The 19,104-nt window shown below is 35.3% G+C and overlaps 2 protein-coding genes across 2 annotated transcripts; both read right to left on the minus strand.

The window, feature by feature from the left end:
- Positions 1 to 3,608: 3,608 nt before the first annotated feature.
- On the minus strand, positions 3,609 to 5,912 carry LOC110872669 (chloroplast envelope quinone oxidoreductase homolog). The gene is made up of 4 exons (XM_022121523.2): positions 5,771 to 5,912; positions 5,539 to 5,680; positions 4,603 to 4,685; positions 3,609 to 4,505 (listed from the first exon to the last, which is right to left on the minus strand). Exons 1-4 carry the CDS (start codon positions 5,834 to 5,836, stop codon positions 3,804 to 3,806), a joined length of 993 nt encoding a protein of 330 aa, XP_021977215.1. The 5' UTR covers positions 5,837 to 5,912; the 3' UTR covers positions 3,609 to 3,803.
- A 7,403-nt stretch (positions 5,913 to 13,315) lies between these two features.
- Positions 13,316 to 15,648, minus strand: LOC110872677 (UV-B-induced protein At3g17800, chloroplastic). The gene is made up of 2 exons (XM_022121535.2): positions 15,153 to 15,648; positions 13,316 to 14,285 (listed from the first exon to the last, which is right to left on the minus strand). Exons 1-2 carry the CDS (start codon positions 15,506 to 15,508, stop codon positions 13,547 to 13,549), a joined length of 1,095 nt encoding a protein of 364 aa, XP_021977227.1. The 5' UTR covers positions 15,509 to 15,648; the 3' UTR covers positions 13,316 to 13,546.
- Positions 15,649 to 19,104: the final 3,456 nt, after the last annotated feature.

Here is a 19,104-nt window from a genome sequence, read left to right on the forward strand (position 1 = left end):
ATTTTTGGACTCTTTTGGATTTTATAACGGGTATTTAGGACTCGTGCTTTGTGGCGTCACCGTTAAATCGAACAAAAAGTAAACGTGTAAAAACGTTGAATCACGGATGCGTGTAAACTAATAAAAATTAGACCAAAATGTAAAATATAGAAAAAAATAACCAAGTTGGCTTAGGACCCTCGAGTTAAATGAGACCGTTAAACCAACAAAAAAATAGATGTAAAAACGGTGAACTACACATGCACATTGCAGTGTGTTTACTCGAAAGACTTAGACCGAAACAAGAAATGACAAATCTGTAAAAGATGATAATTAAAGAGGATTAAAAAAACTAAAGGGGTTGATGTGTATAAAAATGAAAGTTGAGGGTTCAGATATGTAAGAAAAATGAATAGTAAAAATCATAATAAACGTTTTATATGATGATGTCTATTTTAATACTTTTTAATATGGATAAGGTCATGAACACATCCTTTTTTATCATATTATAAACATAATAATTTCACGTTGAGGGTGGTTGCGGCACCCATCACCCTATTACACCATTACTTCAAAACTAATCAATCATAAATTACTCCTTATTCCATCCAATTCTATCACATCATCGTAAATCACTTCCACCACTCATCACACCCATCACTAAATCATTCCCAGCCAATCACAAAAAACCAATTGATCACAACAATGCCACATCATTCCCCCTTACACCATCAAACTCACCACTACCATTGCGCCAGCTATACTCGCGCAACCCAAGCCTCTAGCCATATGGTGCCTCAAGCACCCTTATAAGTGTTATCATGTAAACCATGTTCGGGTAACTATGGTATCATTTATCATGAGAAAACGAAACATTTTACAAATGCATGAATCTAATAGTGTGGAAAGTGTGCATGAGTCAAATAGTGCGTTAAAGAGAAAAATAATAAGAGTCGAGAGACTGTCTCTAGATTAGTGATTTTATCTATAGGTGGCGACTAACTTTCGTATCCAAACCTCATGAATCGTGTAGCCATTAGAACTTTACAAGAACCTAATGGGGACTTGAATAGCGATTAGTATATATAAACGAGGAATTTTCTAAATTACTTTGTGCTCTCTATCAATTCAATCAAAATTCAAACAAAATGGTTGTGGTGCTTTCTTGGCCTACGAAATTCTCGGTGCTTAAAGAAAAATACATACCTGAATCTATATGTAAATCCATACATGATGGAAGTCTGATACACGAATAGAAGTATGATACGCAACTATCAAGTTGTTGAAGCGTTGGTTGTTAGGATCGGGCCTTGGAGCAGTTTGAACTTGATCTAGCCTCTCTGATGGTTACCTAAAATTTCAACATGGAAGAAACCCGTTAGAAGGGGTCTAAGGCCGAAGTCTTAAGACCTCCTATGGCCAAGTCAGCATTTGGTATATGTATGAAAGTATAACAAGTGTGTATATGTATGTGTAGATGGTGGAGTGAGAGTGGGAAGAGGTAAGTGAATAACACACTAAAAGATTGTTATTTTTGAAGTTTTCTCTTTAATATATTATATTATAGCTTCAACAAAAAAAAACCACACACCCATGTTAGAAATGAACTTGCATTTGCAGCGGAATTATTCGTTGTTTGGGAAACCATGATTATCGAAAGAATAGACAAAGCTTTTGGAAAACAAGATCGAATGAAATTGTTTCTTAGTACCGGACATAACTGCCGGTCAATGTACATTTATAGTGTCGGTTAGTGACGGTTATATTTGGAGGGAACATAAACCGTTTAAACGGTGTCAACCTTTGTAACATAACCGTTCACACATACCGATCTAAATTACATAATTATAAGTCATATAATCCTAAAATAATAAACATACATAATAACATCCGAATATAATAGAAATTATGTTTATATCTTCTAACACACTCCCCTAAACATGATTTCGTTTACGAGAATGTGCCAAAACGCTGATGTTAGCATCATCTACTGCTGCCTTGGCTCTCTAAAATCGAACCTTCTTCTCGTATTCAACCTCCTTAATCCTTTCCAATCATTTCCAGCATATAACGCGAAATGTTCATCTGTTCCTCCTTCTTGTTCGGCAGCAGCTTGTTCACTTGTTCCAGCAAATAGTTCCATGCTTCTGGTTCTTCTTTCTGCACCAGCATCCTCTCCGATTTCCTTTTCTTCAGCAGTACCTTGAATGCATTTGATCTTGTAGTAATAAACCAGCACGTCTAAATACATAGCGTACATGAGCCTCATCAGTTCTGCATCATCATAATCAAGACCCATATCTTTTGCTATCACTGCCCACATATGATTATCTGTTACCCGTCGATGACCACCCTCTCTTTTTACTGCTAAGTATAAGTCTAACATGCAGACTTTCCGGTTAATCTCGGCATAAGCGGGTAACGGTCTTGAATTGATTTCTAGTTTCACTTTTAAAAACCAGTCTATCATGTCTTCGAATTTCTTCTCTATGAAGAACTTTATTTTCCTACATATTCATCATCTTCCAACATATCCATAAGGGCTTTGCAATCTTGGAATTCATTGAATGTCATCGCTTGTAGGATCATTACATTCCAGTCCGGTTCTTCGGATGTAATGTTTAAACTTTAAAAATATGAATTCAAGTAATCATTCTTGAATTTTTCATATTCCGTTTCAGATCTGAGTATTTCTTCTTTTTCTTTGTTTCCCACTTCATCTTCTTTAGAGTAACATGCAGAATCACTTCTTTTATCAATTGTAGGAATGCTAAATGTTGGATATATTTTGCATTTATCACCCATGAATTTTACCGTATAACCTTGTGTTATTAATTGATCAAAACTCAGGACGTTTCGATCAATATCTGGTGTATAAAATACGCTTTGAATTCGTAATTTCTCCACTCCGGATATCATTTCAACAACACCAATTCCTTGAATGAAATAAAAGTTACACTCTCCAGTGTTTGTTTCGACTTCATAAAGTTTTTTGATTCGTTTAAACATGTTAATGTTTCCAGAATAGTGTCGTTTAGATGACTTGCTAACGTACCAGATATCCGACCAGTAACTTCCGTCTATTCCGACCACCATAAACTCTGTACTCCGATCAAATTGTTTATTATCATCAGCCCCCTTCTGAGATTATGATCCCGTGTTTATCGCTAAACGAATGAGTTGAGAGGCCTCATCTTCTTCCTTCTTCTTACACTGTGCAATCTGATGCCCTGATAGATTGCAATAATAACACCTTCTTTGAAATCTTCGTCGCTCTCTATTCTCATACGAACAGTGCAGACATGGCAGAGTTGTTGACGTTTCTCCCTGGATCTCTTCTCTTTCAGAAGTGGCTCTGATACCACTTGTTAGAAATGAACTTGCATTTGCAGCGGAATTATTCGTTGTTTGGGAAACCATGATTATCGAAAGAATAGACAAAGCTTTTGGAAAACAAGATCGAATGAAATTGTTTCTTAGTACCGGACATAACTGCCGGTCAACGTACATTTATAGTGTCGGTTAGTGACGGTTATATTTGGAGGGAACATAAACCGTTTAAACGGTGTCAACCTTTGTAACATAACCGTTCACACATACCGATCTAAATTACATAATTATAAGTCATATAATCCTAAAATAATAAACATACATAATAACATCCGAATATAATAGAAATTATGTTTATATCTTCTAACAACCCATTGGCACATATATTGTACATGTATCACACACACACGAAGACACTAGACAACGTTAACATTAGGAAACTTGTGTTTTCAACATTTTTTGTGTAAGAGACAAAACACACATATGATGCATCTTTATGTCTCACACTCTATAACCACCTTCCCAGTAGCATGTCCCTCCATGCTCTTGGCCCAACCCTCTTCAGCTCTACTTAAAGGGTATCTCGAGTCGATTACGGTTTTAATTTTCCCTTCTTTCATCAAATTCACAAGGCATTCGATCTCTTCACCTTTCGGCACCACAATCAACGGCAAAAGTTGCTTCTTCGAGAACGTGAGTTTATTCACAGCATAGTTCCAAATTGTACCTCCACCCGGGGTTAAGTCGATTACTTTCCCGGTTGGTGTCAGGTTAGCCTTAAACGTTGACCACGGGATCCCAACGGTGCAATGGATTACTAGATCGTACTTCAGGCCCGATGGGCTTTTGAGGCTTGCTCCTTCTGGGGTCTTGTAGTCAAGAACCTCATCAGCTCCTAAACTTTTGACGAATTCTATGTTACGCGCCCCACATGTTGCGGTTACGTGGGTGTTTCCAAGTTTTGCAAGTTGGACCGCATAGTGACCAACCCCACCTGAACCGTTAGTCACCAGGACATTTGTGAGTTGTTCGCTTTTGTCTAGCTTTAGTCCACCGCTTACAGTGAGGGCATGGAGAGCGGTGCACCCTGCAACAACTAGACATGACGCGTCTGCAGCTGAGACTTCGGGTGGTCTTTGAACCGCTGGGCTCTCTTTAGCCAACGCATACTCGGCTAGTCCTCCACCCGGACGCCCCTGTCATCCAAAAATGTAGAAACTTTAGTAGTTTGTTACTAGAAATAAAAAATAAGGTAACAAGAACCAATTAGGAAACAAAACTCTAAACACTCACAAGGTATGTAACAATTTTGTCACCAACTTTAAATTTCTCTACTCCAGATCCAACCTCAACCACCTCTCCGGCTACATCGGTAACTATTCCAACAAACAAATATGGTCATGTACTCGTGTAGAGCTCGGATCTATCGTCTCATTTTCTATTATAAATGGGTATGGTACAATATAGCGTGTAGTACTATGTTACAGTACGCGACTATACAATGCACATGCCCGTCTTAGAGGGTGTGCAGGTGTGTCACCGAACAGGGCCCAAAACTTTTAAGGGCCAAAAAAAAGTTTATTTCATTATATATATAATATTTATAGTCCCAAATAGAATATTAACATTGTTCTAGCTCTAATGATTTTGTGCTTACTTGTCAATACACGGGTCTTTGGTTTGAGACAGGCAACATTTGGTTTTCTCCGATCTTTTTTTCATTTGTTCAAGCTTGGAGCCATAAAGCCCAATAGTAAAGAAGAAGAAAAAGGTTCTAAGAATATTAAGTTTGTAGTCCAATACATATATATATTCATATTCATTTGTAAGTTTCTTTTTTATTTGATTTGTTTTTATTACTTTTAATAGTTTTATTTATATTAAGATGTTTATCTAAGTTAATTTTATTGTTTATATTAAAATGTTTAATCGTTTGTATATGTTTATTACTGAGGTTTACACGTAATTACTTTGAAAATCCAAGGGCCCTCGAGCTCTCAGGGACAACTCTGACAATGCATGCGAGACAAAAGTGTGACACACTAAATAAAACAACTCGATTATGTAATATTAACCGTTTACACATGAGCAAGTTTTATCTGACAATAAGTTTTCTTAATATCTATTTATTATGATGTCATCTGATTCTTACATCCGGTCCGACTAGTGGTCGTTGTTCAGTCCGGTTCTGAAAACATTGGTAATATACTGATCAATAACGGAACTTACGTGGTACATAAGGAAACTTTGGGGGGAAAACAGGGCGAGCAACTCCGTTTTGCATCTTCCAATCGACTGGATTTATGCTTACTGCTTCCACTTTAATCAGCATCTCACCTTTGCCAGGAGTAGGAACAGGGATCTCAACATGCTGATAATTATATAAATTATACATATCATGTGTTATGACGTGAGATTGTGGATCAAACAAAACGAAAACAATAATTGAAGTTTGTATTACCTTTAAACCGGCAGCCCCTTTGCCGTAAGAATCGTAGGAAACCGCCTGCATCAATTTTCCGGTCATATTTATTCAGCCACCGCTTCTGTTTGGATAAGGCGGGTTATTTATGGGATTATGTCCATATAAATACTACTTCTTTTTTTATTTTTTTTTTTAAACACAATTTATGTTTCTACAAATTCATCTTTTTTCATTAAAATTTTATTATTTTCTACAACTTTTCACTGTTTGATTCACATTGGGTGTGATGAGTAAAACATATATAAAGATGAAAAGAAGTTTATTAAATTTGTTATTTTACGTTTTTAACTTTTATTTATGAGTTAAATGTCATTTTAGTCCTTATGGTTTGAGCCATTTTCCCAGTTTAGTCCAAACGTTTCATTTTTAACCTGTGGATCCAAAAAGGTTTCACAGTTGCCATTTTAGTCCACTAGGTTAACTTCATCTGTTTTTTCTGTTAACGAGAAGGCCAATTCGGTCATTTTATATGGCTGAATTGCCCTTTTAGTTAACAGAAATACATACAAAATGACCAAATTGGCCTTCTCGTTAACAGAAAAAATGGATGAAGTTAACCCAGTGGACTAAAATGGCAACTGTGAAACCTTTTTGGACCCACAGGTTAAAAATGAAACCTTTGAAGTAAACTAGCAAAATGGTCCAAACCACAGGGACTAAAATGGCATTTAACTCTTTATTTATTTTACCATTTTCTGGTTTAGGCAAGCAAAACTTATTAGGGGGTGGGGGTGGTTATCTTTTTTCTTTAATGGCAAAGGTTATATTACTCCTAGTTCTAAACTACACTAATAAATACTAAACTACACCCCATGCCAGGATTTGAACTGGTCTTTTCTCTAAGAGGCAAGAGCCTCTACCACCCAGCTATAGCTGGAATGGCGGTGGGGGTAGTTATCACTTGCAAAAATTTCATCATTCACAACATCCAATCAAGTTCCGTCATGTCATCAATCATTATTCCATCACTCACAACCATTTTTAATGGCAATGGTCATCACTCACAACTAGGGGTGTTCAAAACTATCCGTATCCGAAAATCCGATCCGAAATATCCAATATCCGAATCCAAAATATCCGAAAAATCGGATATCCGAAATTTCGGATATCCGAATTTTTCGGATTCAGATAGTGATTTTCAAAATTTTTGAATATTTCGGATATCCGAAATATCCGAAAATTTAATTTTCAATTTTTTTTGGATATTCGGATATCCGAATATCCGAATATCCGAAAACATCCGAAAAATATCCGAAAATATCCGAAATATCTTAAAAATATCCGAAATATCTTAAAAATATCCGAAATATCCGAAAAATATCCGAAAACTTATATTTGGATATCCGAAACTATCCAAAATATCCGTTTCCGAATATGAAAAAAATAATAAAAAAATAAAAATTAAATAAGAAGTTGGATTTTCGAATATCCGATTCACTATCCGAATCCGTATCCGAAATTCGGATATCCAAAATTTCGGATACGGATCCGAAATTTCGGATATCCGAAATTCGGATATCCAAAATTTCGGATACGGATTCGGATAGTGAAATCCGGTATCCGAAAATTTCGGATATCCGAAATTCGAATATCCGAATTTTCGGATATCCGGTTTTGAACACCCCTACTCACAACACCCAACAATAAACCCTCACACCCCTCACATCTTCCATTTATCACGGAGTGAAAAAAAATCACGGAAATTGAAATGTTGCATGCTATCACGCTTAGAATTAGTTGGTGGCGGTGGAATATTGCATGCTATCACTCGTGGTATTTGGCCATCAAATGCCCACCCCCACTCCCCTTGTTGTAATTTTAGGTGTTTTATGTTGCTGTAAAGAAAAATACGTTTATTAAGAGAAGCAAACGACACGAACTGGAATTCCCAAAAGAAAAATACACGTATTCCAAAAACAAACCTCCAAAATAGTTATAAGGTTAAAACAAAATAAAGATAAAAACAAAATTAATTCAAATAAAATTCGATTTCTTAATTGCATCTTACTCTATTTTCCAAATCAATCAAAATCCCAAATCACCTTAGTAATAGTTAATTAAACAACATAGTTAAACATTAACCACATATTTTTTGTGAATATAGTCTTACTTACCAGTACTCATATAAACATTTAAGTTCTTAAAATGCTTGTTTTTTATTAGCCCACGACAGCTACATCAGTCAGCTCACACAATAGCATCTAATCCCCGATTCAACCTCAATTTGAGCAGTACTACATGGGAACGGTGTTCCCACCAATGTCGCGATGTCATCTCAACCATCTTGTAGGCACTCCCCCCCACTTAAGTGAATCGTCACGGTTCTACTTCGACGACGTGAAGTACTTCAAAGTCATCCTAATCCTAACCATATGATGTTTCTAAGACTTCGGTTCCTTTTTTAGTGAAGTCATCCTAATCCTAACCGTCTGATGTTTCTAAGACTTCGGTTTCTTTTTTAGTGAAGTCATTCTAATCCTAACCGTATGATGTTTCTAAGACTTTAGTTCTTTTTTTAAAGAAACAAACGAAATGCAGTTTACTTACTGTGTGTATGAAAAGTAATCTAAACTGTGCAATTACTTGCATTGCTACGTTGCTACAGGATTTGATGAGCTCGGTACCAACCGGTACCGAAAATACCGTTACCGAAATCCCCAAAAGTGGGTACCGTTACCGAATATACCTGGTAAGGTACGGCTCGGTACCGGTCGGTACTGGTACGGCACCGGTATTTGAGGGTAAAAACCGATGAATACCGGTGCCGAACCAGTACCGAAAATACATCCGGTTTAATAAATTTGACACCAGTACCGGTATCCGATACCATTTGCTCATTCCTTAGTGATGTTACTATTCATTCTAGGGGTGTGCATGGGTCGGTTTGGGTCGGTTTTGATCAAAAACCATAACCATAACCGCGATGTCGGTTATTGGATAACCATAACCATAACCGATCGGTTATGATGGTTATGGTTATTCGGTTTTGATAGTTATATCGGGTCGGTTATGGGTGGTTAACCGTGTATTTAACTTAGCTAAAAATAGCTTATTTTTTTAACATGGAATAAATTGTGATTGCATATTTGTATATATTAGTATACTACATAGTATTAAAAAATACATATAATCTATAATATTAATAACAATTATTATCGAATATTCAAATAAAGTGATATGATACATTTCATAAATTCAAATAAACATTAAACTAAAACCACAAAATGATATGAAAAACCCATAAGTACTAAAGATATTCAGTTAAAAACATCACATATTAAAAATATGGTGAAAAGTCCTAAATCCTACAAATATTTATTACATGTCGGTTCGGTTATGGTGGGTATAGAAAAAATGATAACCATAACCGACCCGCTACTTTTGGTTTTAAAAAAAAACCATTAACTGACCCACCGGTTTTTTATTTGGCTCGGTTTTTTCGGTTCGGTTTTATCGGTTAATTTGGTTATGGTTCAGTTAATTCGGTTTTTTGCACACCCCTAATTCATTCAATTCTACTTTTATTTCTATTTTTATTACTATTCATTCAATTCTGTTTTTAATATATAGGTAAATTTTAATATATAGGTAAATTAGGGTAGGGATCCTGTACATTAATCCAGAAGTGTGAGAAGTGTATTATAACACTATATATAATACTATATAGGATAAATTACACTTTTCGTCCTTTATGTTTGTAGCGGGTTGCAATGGATGACCTTTAACTTCAATAATTACAGACACAGTCCTTTATTTGTAAAACCAGTTACACTTTACATCCTTTATCCATAACCTGGTTAAAATTTTCAGTTAGATATGGCATGTGCAAGACACATGAGGGTACTTTTGTAATTTTTGTTATTTAATACAAAATTTTAAAAGTAAATAAACATAAATATAACAAACCTGTCTTAGGGGTTGTTTGGCAACATCTGAACCAATAAGTGCTGAATGAATAAGAGGTCTGAATGGATAAGAGGGTCTGAACCAGTAAGTGCTGAACCAATAAAACGCTGTTTGGTTGCACATCTGAATGATGTGTAAAATGACATTTTTATCCCTGAACAAAACAAAATACCCAGGCTTTGAAACAAAAGTTGTTCTCTCTCTAAATTCGATCCAGATTACACCAAATTCGTTCCATTTCTTCTATTATTGCTTACAATCTAATTGATAAGAACATGTACCTATTTGATAAAAGTAGCAACAAACAATTGAAGAAAATAATTGATCGATTACAATCTGTCTCTCACACTTCCCCATCTTCACTCTCTGCTTCTCTCTCTAATAACATAGACATCGAACCTCATCACCATCAAGTCATCAACATTCTTACAACCCATCTTCACTCTCTGCTTCTCTCTCTAAAAACACCTTCCTTGTACTCTCCATAGCAACCACCTGAAAACGAGCAGAGGGAGAGGACGGGAACGGGAACGAGAAGAGAGAGAGAGAGAAGAGTCGGAGGGAAAGAGAGACCGGAGAAGGAGGAGGAGACGGTGGCGATGTGGAGGAGCAGAGGAGGAGGTGACAGTGGCGCTGTGGAGGAGCAGTGGAGGAGGAGACGGTGGCTATGTGGAGGAGCAGAGAAGGTGACACTGGCGGAGATTTGTGGATGAGAGGAGAGGAGAGGAGAGGAATGGGCTGTGGAAGAAGATGGGTTTTTTTTGTTAGGGCACAATTGTCACAAGTATCATTCAGAGTTTGGTCAGACTACTCCACATGTATGACTCGGTCAGACTATAATAAGAGGCTGGGAAGTTTTAAGAGGTATGAAACAAACAAGCTGATATCTGACTCAGTTAGACATGAGACTAATAAGAGGCTAATAAGATGCAAACAAACAGCCCCTTACTCTTCTCTCTCACTCTTTCTTTTTCAATCAAACCCTCACTCTAATAGCAGCCGATTATGGAGAACATTATCGTTTGATCTGATGAACACAAAATCAAACGCCATTCATGTGAATTGGCAGCTCATGAGCTCTGGGGTGAATATTAGCTGCCTGTATGTATAACCAAAGCGACAAACCCTCACTCTTTCTCTTTCAATCAAACCCCAACCACATCAATACATCATATTCAACCTACTCCGGCGAACTCAAGCAGTAACCCGGCGCATGGCATCTCTAGCGGCGATTGAAGGCGGTGGATGGTATTGTTCATAAGCTGAAAAAAACGCATCTCCGGAGGTGGCTGGTGTTGTTCATAAACTGAAACAACCGCATCTCCGGCGGCTGCTTGATTTAGATCTGGTAGTAGGTCGGTCGATTGAAGGCGGTGACTGGTGTGATTCATAAACTGAAACAACCGCATCTCCGGCGGCGGCTTGGTTTAGATTTGGCATTAGATTGGTCGGCGACGGAGATAAACTTGTAAACGGTTTCCGGCTAGCCCAAGTAAGTCTATGGGACTTTGGTTTTGGTTAAATTCATGAGTTTTGCTTCTTTGTTGTTGGATTTTACTAATTTTAGTTAGGACACATAAGTGGTCCTGATCAATTTTGCTTCTTGCATTATTACTGTTAGGGCTTACGCTTACTGTGTTTTTATGAATTTGGTTTGCTAACAATTAACAAAGAGATTTTACTCACTTTAGTTGAAAGGGTGGTGCTATGATAGTGGTGGAGGGTGCTGATGGTGGTGGGTTGGTGGTGAGGGCAAGTGGAGAAGAAGAACAATAAAAAAAGATATGACTGTAATTTGTATTCTTTTAAATAAAAGGGTAACGTAAAATTACTAAAATACCCTTATGTGCCTTGCACATGCCATATCTAACTGAAAATTTTAACCAGGTTATGAATAAAGGATGTAAAGTGTAACTGGTTTTATAAATAAAGGACTGTGTCTGTAATTATTGAAGTTAAAGGTCATCCATTGCAACCCGCTACAAACATAAAGGACGAAAAGTTTAATTTACCCTACTATATAACACCATATAAACACCATATAACACTATGTAACACCATATAACACTATGTAACATAATATTACACTATATAACAAATATAACACTATACATCTATCATAGACATGCTATCAGACAAAATATAATGTTATATAGTGTTACATAGTGTAAAGTGTTACATAGTGTTATATGGTGTTATATGGTGTTACATAGTGTTATACGGTGTTTATATGGTGTTATATAATGTTATATATAGTGTTATAATACACTTCTTATACTTGTTACACTTCTGAATTAATATACAGGATCCTCTATCAGGTAAATTATTCCATATGCTTTTGTGAAAGAATACAGGGTTTTGTATATTGCAAATTTTAATAAAGTACGTGATTGTGATGACATCGTAACTTAAAGACCATGTGATGTAGCGATCTTACGTTGTAGGTGACATGCAATGTACTCATGTTACAAATTCCTTTAGTTATTGTATATACGTAGTGTTTACCCTAACATCAATCATTTTGTGTTTTCTAAAATTTCTTTATATTATGTAAAGTTCAACTCTCCTCTCAATTGCCATTTTAATTTAATTTTTAACAAAAATCAATTAATTAGTAGATTTCTCAACAGTGACCATAGTATTATTTTTTTATCTACTAACTTTTCCAAATTAAATCTTTTTACTTAGAAATAAATAAGATATAAAAAAAATGCAATAAATAAAGAGAACAAGTTGAACATGTGACTCCAAATATTTGAAAAGCACCAAATACAAAATATATAGCAAGTTGTTGGTTAATGATGAAGGACAAGTCAAATATGCAATAACCTAGTTGAAAACTTTATATTTTTAATTAATTTTAAAAAATAAAGTAAGAAGTTAATTCTTATCCAAGCATCTCTTATGGATATTCTTAGAAGACCTAATGCTTTATAAAATACTTCTAGAAAGGTTTCCTCTCTAATTGCCACTACCAGAGGTGAACCAACTTCAATTATCCAGTATTAATTATTAAAATTAGTTTCTCACATTTTTAATAATCCTTTTTGTATATACAAGTTTTAATACATTAGATACAAATATGGTTTTTTTTAGTTTCAACTTCATTCTTTATTTATATAAAGCTATTAAACCGTTTGATTTCTAATATTTATACCATATAACGTTATTAACCCGTTTGATTTCTAATTTATTTTTTCTCTAATAACTTTTGTTCGTTTGTGTTTATCGAAAACGGAGTCGCGTTCGAAAGAGATCATTCTTTTCTGCATTAGAAGTTATAACGACCGGGGTAGGTAACATCCCCCTTGCATCATTTGGGTTTACATCATGGTTTAATATCGGTACTAATACCGACACTCTTTTTTCTCTTTCAATTGTTATATCGAGTATCGGTAGCGTAACGAAGCAAACAGATTCCAACCAATTTCTCGCCGCAACGCGTGAGGTAAAAATACTAGTTTCTTATGAAATGAAATATATCAACCGAGATTAGTTTGTTTGGAATTTGTTTTGACCCGAGACGACCGTTTTGATCACAACTCGTTTCCAATGTTACCCGACCCGCGCGTTTTATGAGGCTTGCTAAGTCAAAGTCGGTATCAAAAAACAGCAGACGAAAAATTGATTTTGCACTAATTACAAGCCAAAATGATTTAAGTTCATAATCAAGAAACGTGCATACTACTTGAAAACATCACCGGTTTTATATACACATATATGTACCATAAGTAAAGCTCATATCTACACAAGATTAAACCAGATGATACTATAAACACTAATATATAACAACGCTCAAAAACTTACTAGACCAGAAGTGCTCTGATATTTCCGAGTTCTTGAAAATTAGTTGATCTCCTCAAGGGTATATACAGTCTTCACATACTCTTCTGTGTCCCAAAGAAACGAACCGAAAGCAATCGCCTCCAAGACTAATCTTTTCAGGGTAGCAAACGACGTAGACAACACATTTTCAGATTCAACATCACCAAAAAGCGCAAAGCTATGTTTGGTTATTAAATTCAAAGCCTCTTTCGACTTCGGCTGAGCACATTTTGCTAACGAGTCAGAGGTGAATCCTGTCAAATACGAAATCAACTTCTCTTGCTCCTTTGTACCATCGAACGGTGATGTTGGTATCTTGTTATGCATGTGACCGAATACCAAGTTCTTTCTTCTGCATTTGTATGAGTTCATGATCATGTCATCAATAGGGTCAACGAGACTCATTTCTATGGTGGTGGATTTGAGGAAGTAACCGAATAGAATCGATGCTGTGTAGATTTGACAAAGCTTGGCGTGTTTGATTTTGGTTGTGGCCCAAGTTTCGGTTACATTAAAGTCTGATCTCCATCCGATAACAAATGTTAGGTATTCTCGTATCATCTCCAAGATATCGAGGCTGTGAATCGATTCGAGTTCCCAGTCTTTTGAAGGCAGGATTTCTAGTCTGTTGTTGTATATACACTTCGACAGAGGTGGAATTAGATGCACTTTGAGTTCTGAGAATTTGTAGAAGATTAACATGTACATGACATCTTCTACAGAGGTTTTGCATTCCTTTGCTTTTAAGTCAGCAATCCTCCTGGTTACATAATTGGATCAACTGGTATTTAGTCATGATTATAAACAGATCAAGCAGATGAACACTGAAATTGAAACTAAAAATTTTGATTTAGACCTAGATTTCCTGGATCAGATTCTAACAGATGAACTTGACACAAATTAAGAATCGGATACAGAATCACATCCTATGATACACAAATTAACAATCGGATACTGAATCACATCTATCAAAGCACAAATACATGAATCGATGAAAATATAGGTCGAATAGATTATAGATAGTGAACTTAACACAAACTTACAATTAGACACTGAATCACTTCTGATCAAAACACAAACACACGAATCGATGAAAATATAGGTCGAATTGATTGTAGATAGTGAACTTAACACAAATTTACTATCGGATACTGAATCACATCCGATCAAAACACAAATACACGAATCGTCGAATTGATTATAGATAGTGAACTTAACACAGATTTACAATCGGATACCTAGTGAACTTAACATAAATTCACAACCGAATACCGAATCACATCCGATCAAAACACAAACACACGAATATGCAGCCTAATATAGGTCATATTGACTATACATAGTGAACTTAACACAAATTAACAATCGGATACTAAATCACATCGAATCAAAACACAAATACACGAATATGTATACTAATTCTGAAGAATTTTGTTCGTTTTTATCACTTCTTTTATTTTCTAGATTTCTGTAACGGCTAATTGAAGATATAGATAGTAAACCTAACACAATTACACAAATCAACAATCACATACTGAATCACATCGAATCAAAACACAAACAGACGAATCGATGAAACTACAGATCAAATTGATAGAAAAACACAGTAGAATCAGTAATCACTCACCTATGAAGATCAGCTTCACTCGAATCAGCAGTCAACGCTCTACGAACATAAGCCTCATCAACATCCGCAACTAATTTCTCCAACGTCTCCGCAACCGCCTCATGAAACGACTTCCGTTCATTCAACCACACACTCGACAAAAACCTACCGGCCGGCGTCACCGGCACAATCGGAGTATTCAAACTACTAAACTCACAATAACCGCCATAATCACACGCAGCGGCAACCACAACTCTCGAACGACACCGTTTGACCACCGATAAACCGTTGAAACGACGATTGTTAATGTTATTATTCGGAGAAGAGTACGGAAGGTTGTTGATGTTGATGGAGGATGAGAGACAATAATATTCCATTCAGCAATAATTGAGAGGTGAGAGAGTGAGTGTAGGGTTTTTTGATGGAGATATAGATAGATACATAAAGGGTGTATGTATAGTTAAAGAAGAAGTTGAAGAGGATAAGGATTCGGTTATGAGAGGAATTATCTGGTGTGGTGTCACTGGGAGATGATAATGTGGGCGTACCCAATAAGAAGAATGACATATCTTATCAGCTTGTGACGACTGTAAGCTTATTCTTTTCAATATCTTTACCGAACTTTTGTAAGTTATCCGTATCTAGGGCATGTTTGGCTAACCTTTTTGAAACAACTTATTGGCTTTTTGAACAATCATAAGCTTTAAAAAGTCTGTTTGGATTGAGCGTGTATGTGAGGAGAAAAGTGACTTTTCCAAAAAGTCACTCCATCCTGACTTTTCAAAAAGTCATAAGTCACTCCTGAAAAGCTAAGCCAAACATGGCCTTAGTGAGCTCAAATATTAATTTGTTTATAGTGTAAACTTCCGTTTTGCTCCCTGTGGTTTAGTCATTTTAACGGTTTTGCTCCAATAGTTTAAAAATAGCCATTTTCCTCTCTGATTTTTCTAACTTATCTTCATTTTGCTCCCAGCCTCTAACTCCATCAGGGAGGAAACTGGCGACAAACTCGATAGATTAGGGAGCAAACTGGCGACAAAGTCGAAAGATCAGGGAGGAAAATGGCTATTTTTAAACTATTGGAGCAAAACCGTTAAAATGACCAAACCACAAAGAGCAAAACGGAAGTTTACTCTTGTTTATATTTAGTTTTTTTGTTTACTTCTTTTTCGAAAGGTCAAATTTTATAAATAGTTGTATCTCAAAGAAAACATAAGAGAAAAAAAAACTCTATATAATAAAAGAAATCATTTAGGGGACTTGTCAACATATTAGGCTATGTATTTTTTAATTTTTCCTAGCAATCTCTAATGGATAATTATTATTTATATATAACCAGGGCCGGCTCAATAGGCTTATGACCCTAGGCCCAGGCCTAGGCCACTAGAGTTGAAGGGCCACCAAGTTTCTGTTAGGATTTCTGTATACTAGGCCCAGATCATACATATTTGATACTGATAACCCAGCCGCATGCCATAAGCGTGAAACCTCAAAGCGTGTGAACAACTATTGAGTTATCCATCGATATTAGCGGCGTGAGTAATGAAATCGTTCGATTATCGGAGGCGTCGTTTGGGTTTCCTATATGGAATCAAGCAATCAGCGAGCGATTATAATGGCATCACAATCTCAATCAAAGACTCGAAGTAACAGGTAATATTTAGCAACGGCTAATCGACTATTTTAACTTTTTTACATTCTAATCACTAAACAGTCTGATCGATTTTGTGAACCCTCAAACATAAAGTAAATTCAGTTTGGTGATTTGTCGATTTTGCGATTCGGTTTGATTGAACCCATGGAAGACACTCAGTTTGGTGATTTGCGATTCAGTTTGGTGAATTGGTGATTTGCGATTTTGCATTTCAGTTTGCGATTTTGCGATTTTGCGAATCAGTTTGGTGCTTTGCGATTTTGTGATTCAGGTTAGACATCCTCTGGTCCTCATTTGTTATTTAGGGAATTAGGGTATATTTACCGATTTGATTTAATTTATTTACTTAGGGAATTCAGTTTGTATTTGCCAATTTAGTTTGTTATTACGCTTTTAGGGAATTCGATTTGTATTTGCCAATTCAGTTTGATTATCTTTGTTCATCTCTTAAATAGATTCAAATTTTAGCAATGGCCAATCGAATCCGAACTAAGAGAAATTATACACGTAGAATCTGACAGACATATTAATATTAATTTGTATTAAAAACTCTAATTCTTTTCTAAAGGCATATATTGCCTATAGAATTGTGTTAACCATTCCTGTAACCGTTGCTACTGCAGAACGTAGCTTTTCCAATTTGAAACTAGTAAAAAATTACTTAAGATTCACAATGTCACAAGAAAGATTAAACGGTTTAGCTCTTATGTCTATTGAAAAATATTTCTTAGAAGAAGTTGATTACGACAATTTCATCAAATAATTTGCCTCAATTAAAGCTGGAAAAATAAATTTTATTTAAACATATACTAAATCTATAGAAAACATATAACTTTCAAAAAAAAAATTTAACTACGCCAATTATAAACTTTTTAGTTTATAATTGCCGGTCCCAAACCCGGGTAAAGAAGGAGGGTTTTGTTACTAAATATGTTGAAAAGGATAATTTTGCAAAAGGGCCTCCATTTTGTAGTTCACTTAGAGTCTCCGAAAACGTAGGAACGGCTCTGTATATAACCCTTCTACTAAATACTATTTAATTTAATCTCTTATGGATAATTATTATTTTTCAAATTAATTATAGATAACTGTTCTACTAAATATTATTTAGTTGAATATCTTCTACTTAATTATATATAATTATTATTTAGTTTAAATTTAATGTATACTTCTCATTTATAATATTATTTATTTGATTTTCTACATCATATTATCTTCATTGTTTATATTACCTAACGTGTCATATAATAACTACAATTTTTAGTTTCCTTTTACCCAAATTATTACTTCTTTTTTTACAGACACTTGTTTTTTATTTGTAATATACAAATTTACTCTTATTCTTTTCGATAATATACCATAGTATATATAATGTAAGAAATAAAATCAAATAACATTTTGGATGGTATCAAACTATCAATAATTTAAGACACAATATAATTATATGTATAATATGCACTTTTTAATAAAATAATATCAAACAAAATTACAAATATAAAATCCTTGATTTTACTAACAATAACAAAGTCTTAATTTTTTTTAAATAATTCAAAAAATATATAACTAAAAGCATATGGCATTATAATAAAGTTAATCGATTTATCATCATACAAGTTCCCAACTATTCAGTCATATTTTTTTCTATCTTATATTTATTAAATAAATAAAAATTAATATTAAATCTTATCCTACTTTATGTGCCGAATAGGCTCTATACCGTTTCCGCCGCGCTACACATAAATAACAAAACCCTAGCCGTCACCACTTGAGAAAAACCCTAGACAGTGCGGCGTGTCGCCACTGCTGCCCTGTGTATAGAGCCTAGGCTGGCTGTGATACCATGTAAGAATTATGAAAGACTGAATGGTCATTATTGAATGAGTATATTACAATATATAGGGGTTACGAGTAACACTAAAAACCAAACTGGGCCCGTAAGCTTATAGCCTAATACAATCCAAAACTTTATGTCCACTCCATTTCTCAAAATACCCCTAATAAGGCTCTAAAGCTTCAAACCTATAAATTTTGTCTTGGATTTCATCTTAACAATATTATTCGAAGCACCAAGAAAAACACTCTTCGAAGGCAACATAGACCAATTTCTATTCGAGTTGTAAAGAGCTGAAATCACATCTTTCCATAACACCGTGAGCTCTACAGTTCTAAAACGTTGAGCCCATTTTGACAAGAGGGCAATATTAATATCTAAATCGTCGGCCTCTTTAGTAATAGACACCCGATCCCAAGCAACTGAGTGCATTTTGCTATGGTCATTATTACCTCCTCAAAGGAACTTCCTTCTTAAGCTCTCCAAAC

The sequence above is a fragment of the Helianthus annuus genome, chromosome 1 (assembly GCF_002127325.2).
Source record: "Helianthus annuus cultivar XRQ/B chromosome 1, HanXRQr2.0-SUNRISE, whole genome shotgun sequence".
Taxonomy (NCBI): Eukaryota; Viridiplantae; Streptophyta; class Magnoliopsida; order Asterales; family Asteraceae; genus Helianthus; species Helianthus annuus.

What these genes read in the sequence shown, in the direction of transcription:
- LOC110872669 (XM_022121523.2), bottom strand. Translation starts at nt 5,836, where the DNA reads ATGACCGGAAAATTGATGCAGGCGGTTTCCTACGATTCTTACGGCAAA. An exon ending in AAGGGGCTGCCGGTTTAAAG is followed by an intron (nt 5,681 to 5,770) that starts GTAATACAAACT and finishes TATAATTATCAG; the next exon opens with CATGTTGAGATCCCTGTTCC. An exon ending in AAAGTTTCCTTATGTACCAC is followed by an intron (nt 4,686 to 5,538) that starts GTAAGTTCCGTT and finishes TTGTTGGAATAG; the next exon opens with TTACCGATGTAGCCGGAGAG.
- LOC110872677 (XM_022121535.2), bottom strand. Translation starts at nt 15,508, where the DNA reads ATGGAATATTATTGTCTCTCATCCTCCATCAACATCAACAACCTTCCG. An exon ending in AGTGAAGCTGATCTTCATAG is followed by an intron (nt 14,286 to 15,152) that starts GTGAGTGATTAC and finishes TTATGTAACCAG; the next exon opens with GAGGATTGCTGACTTAAAAG.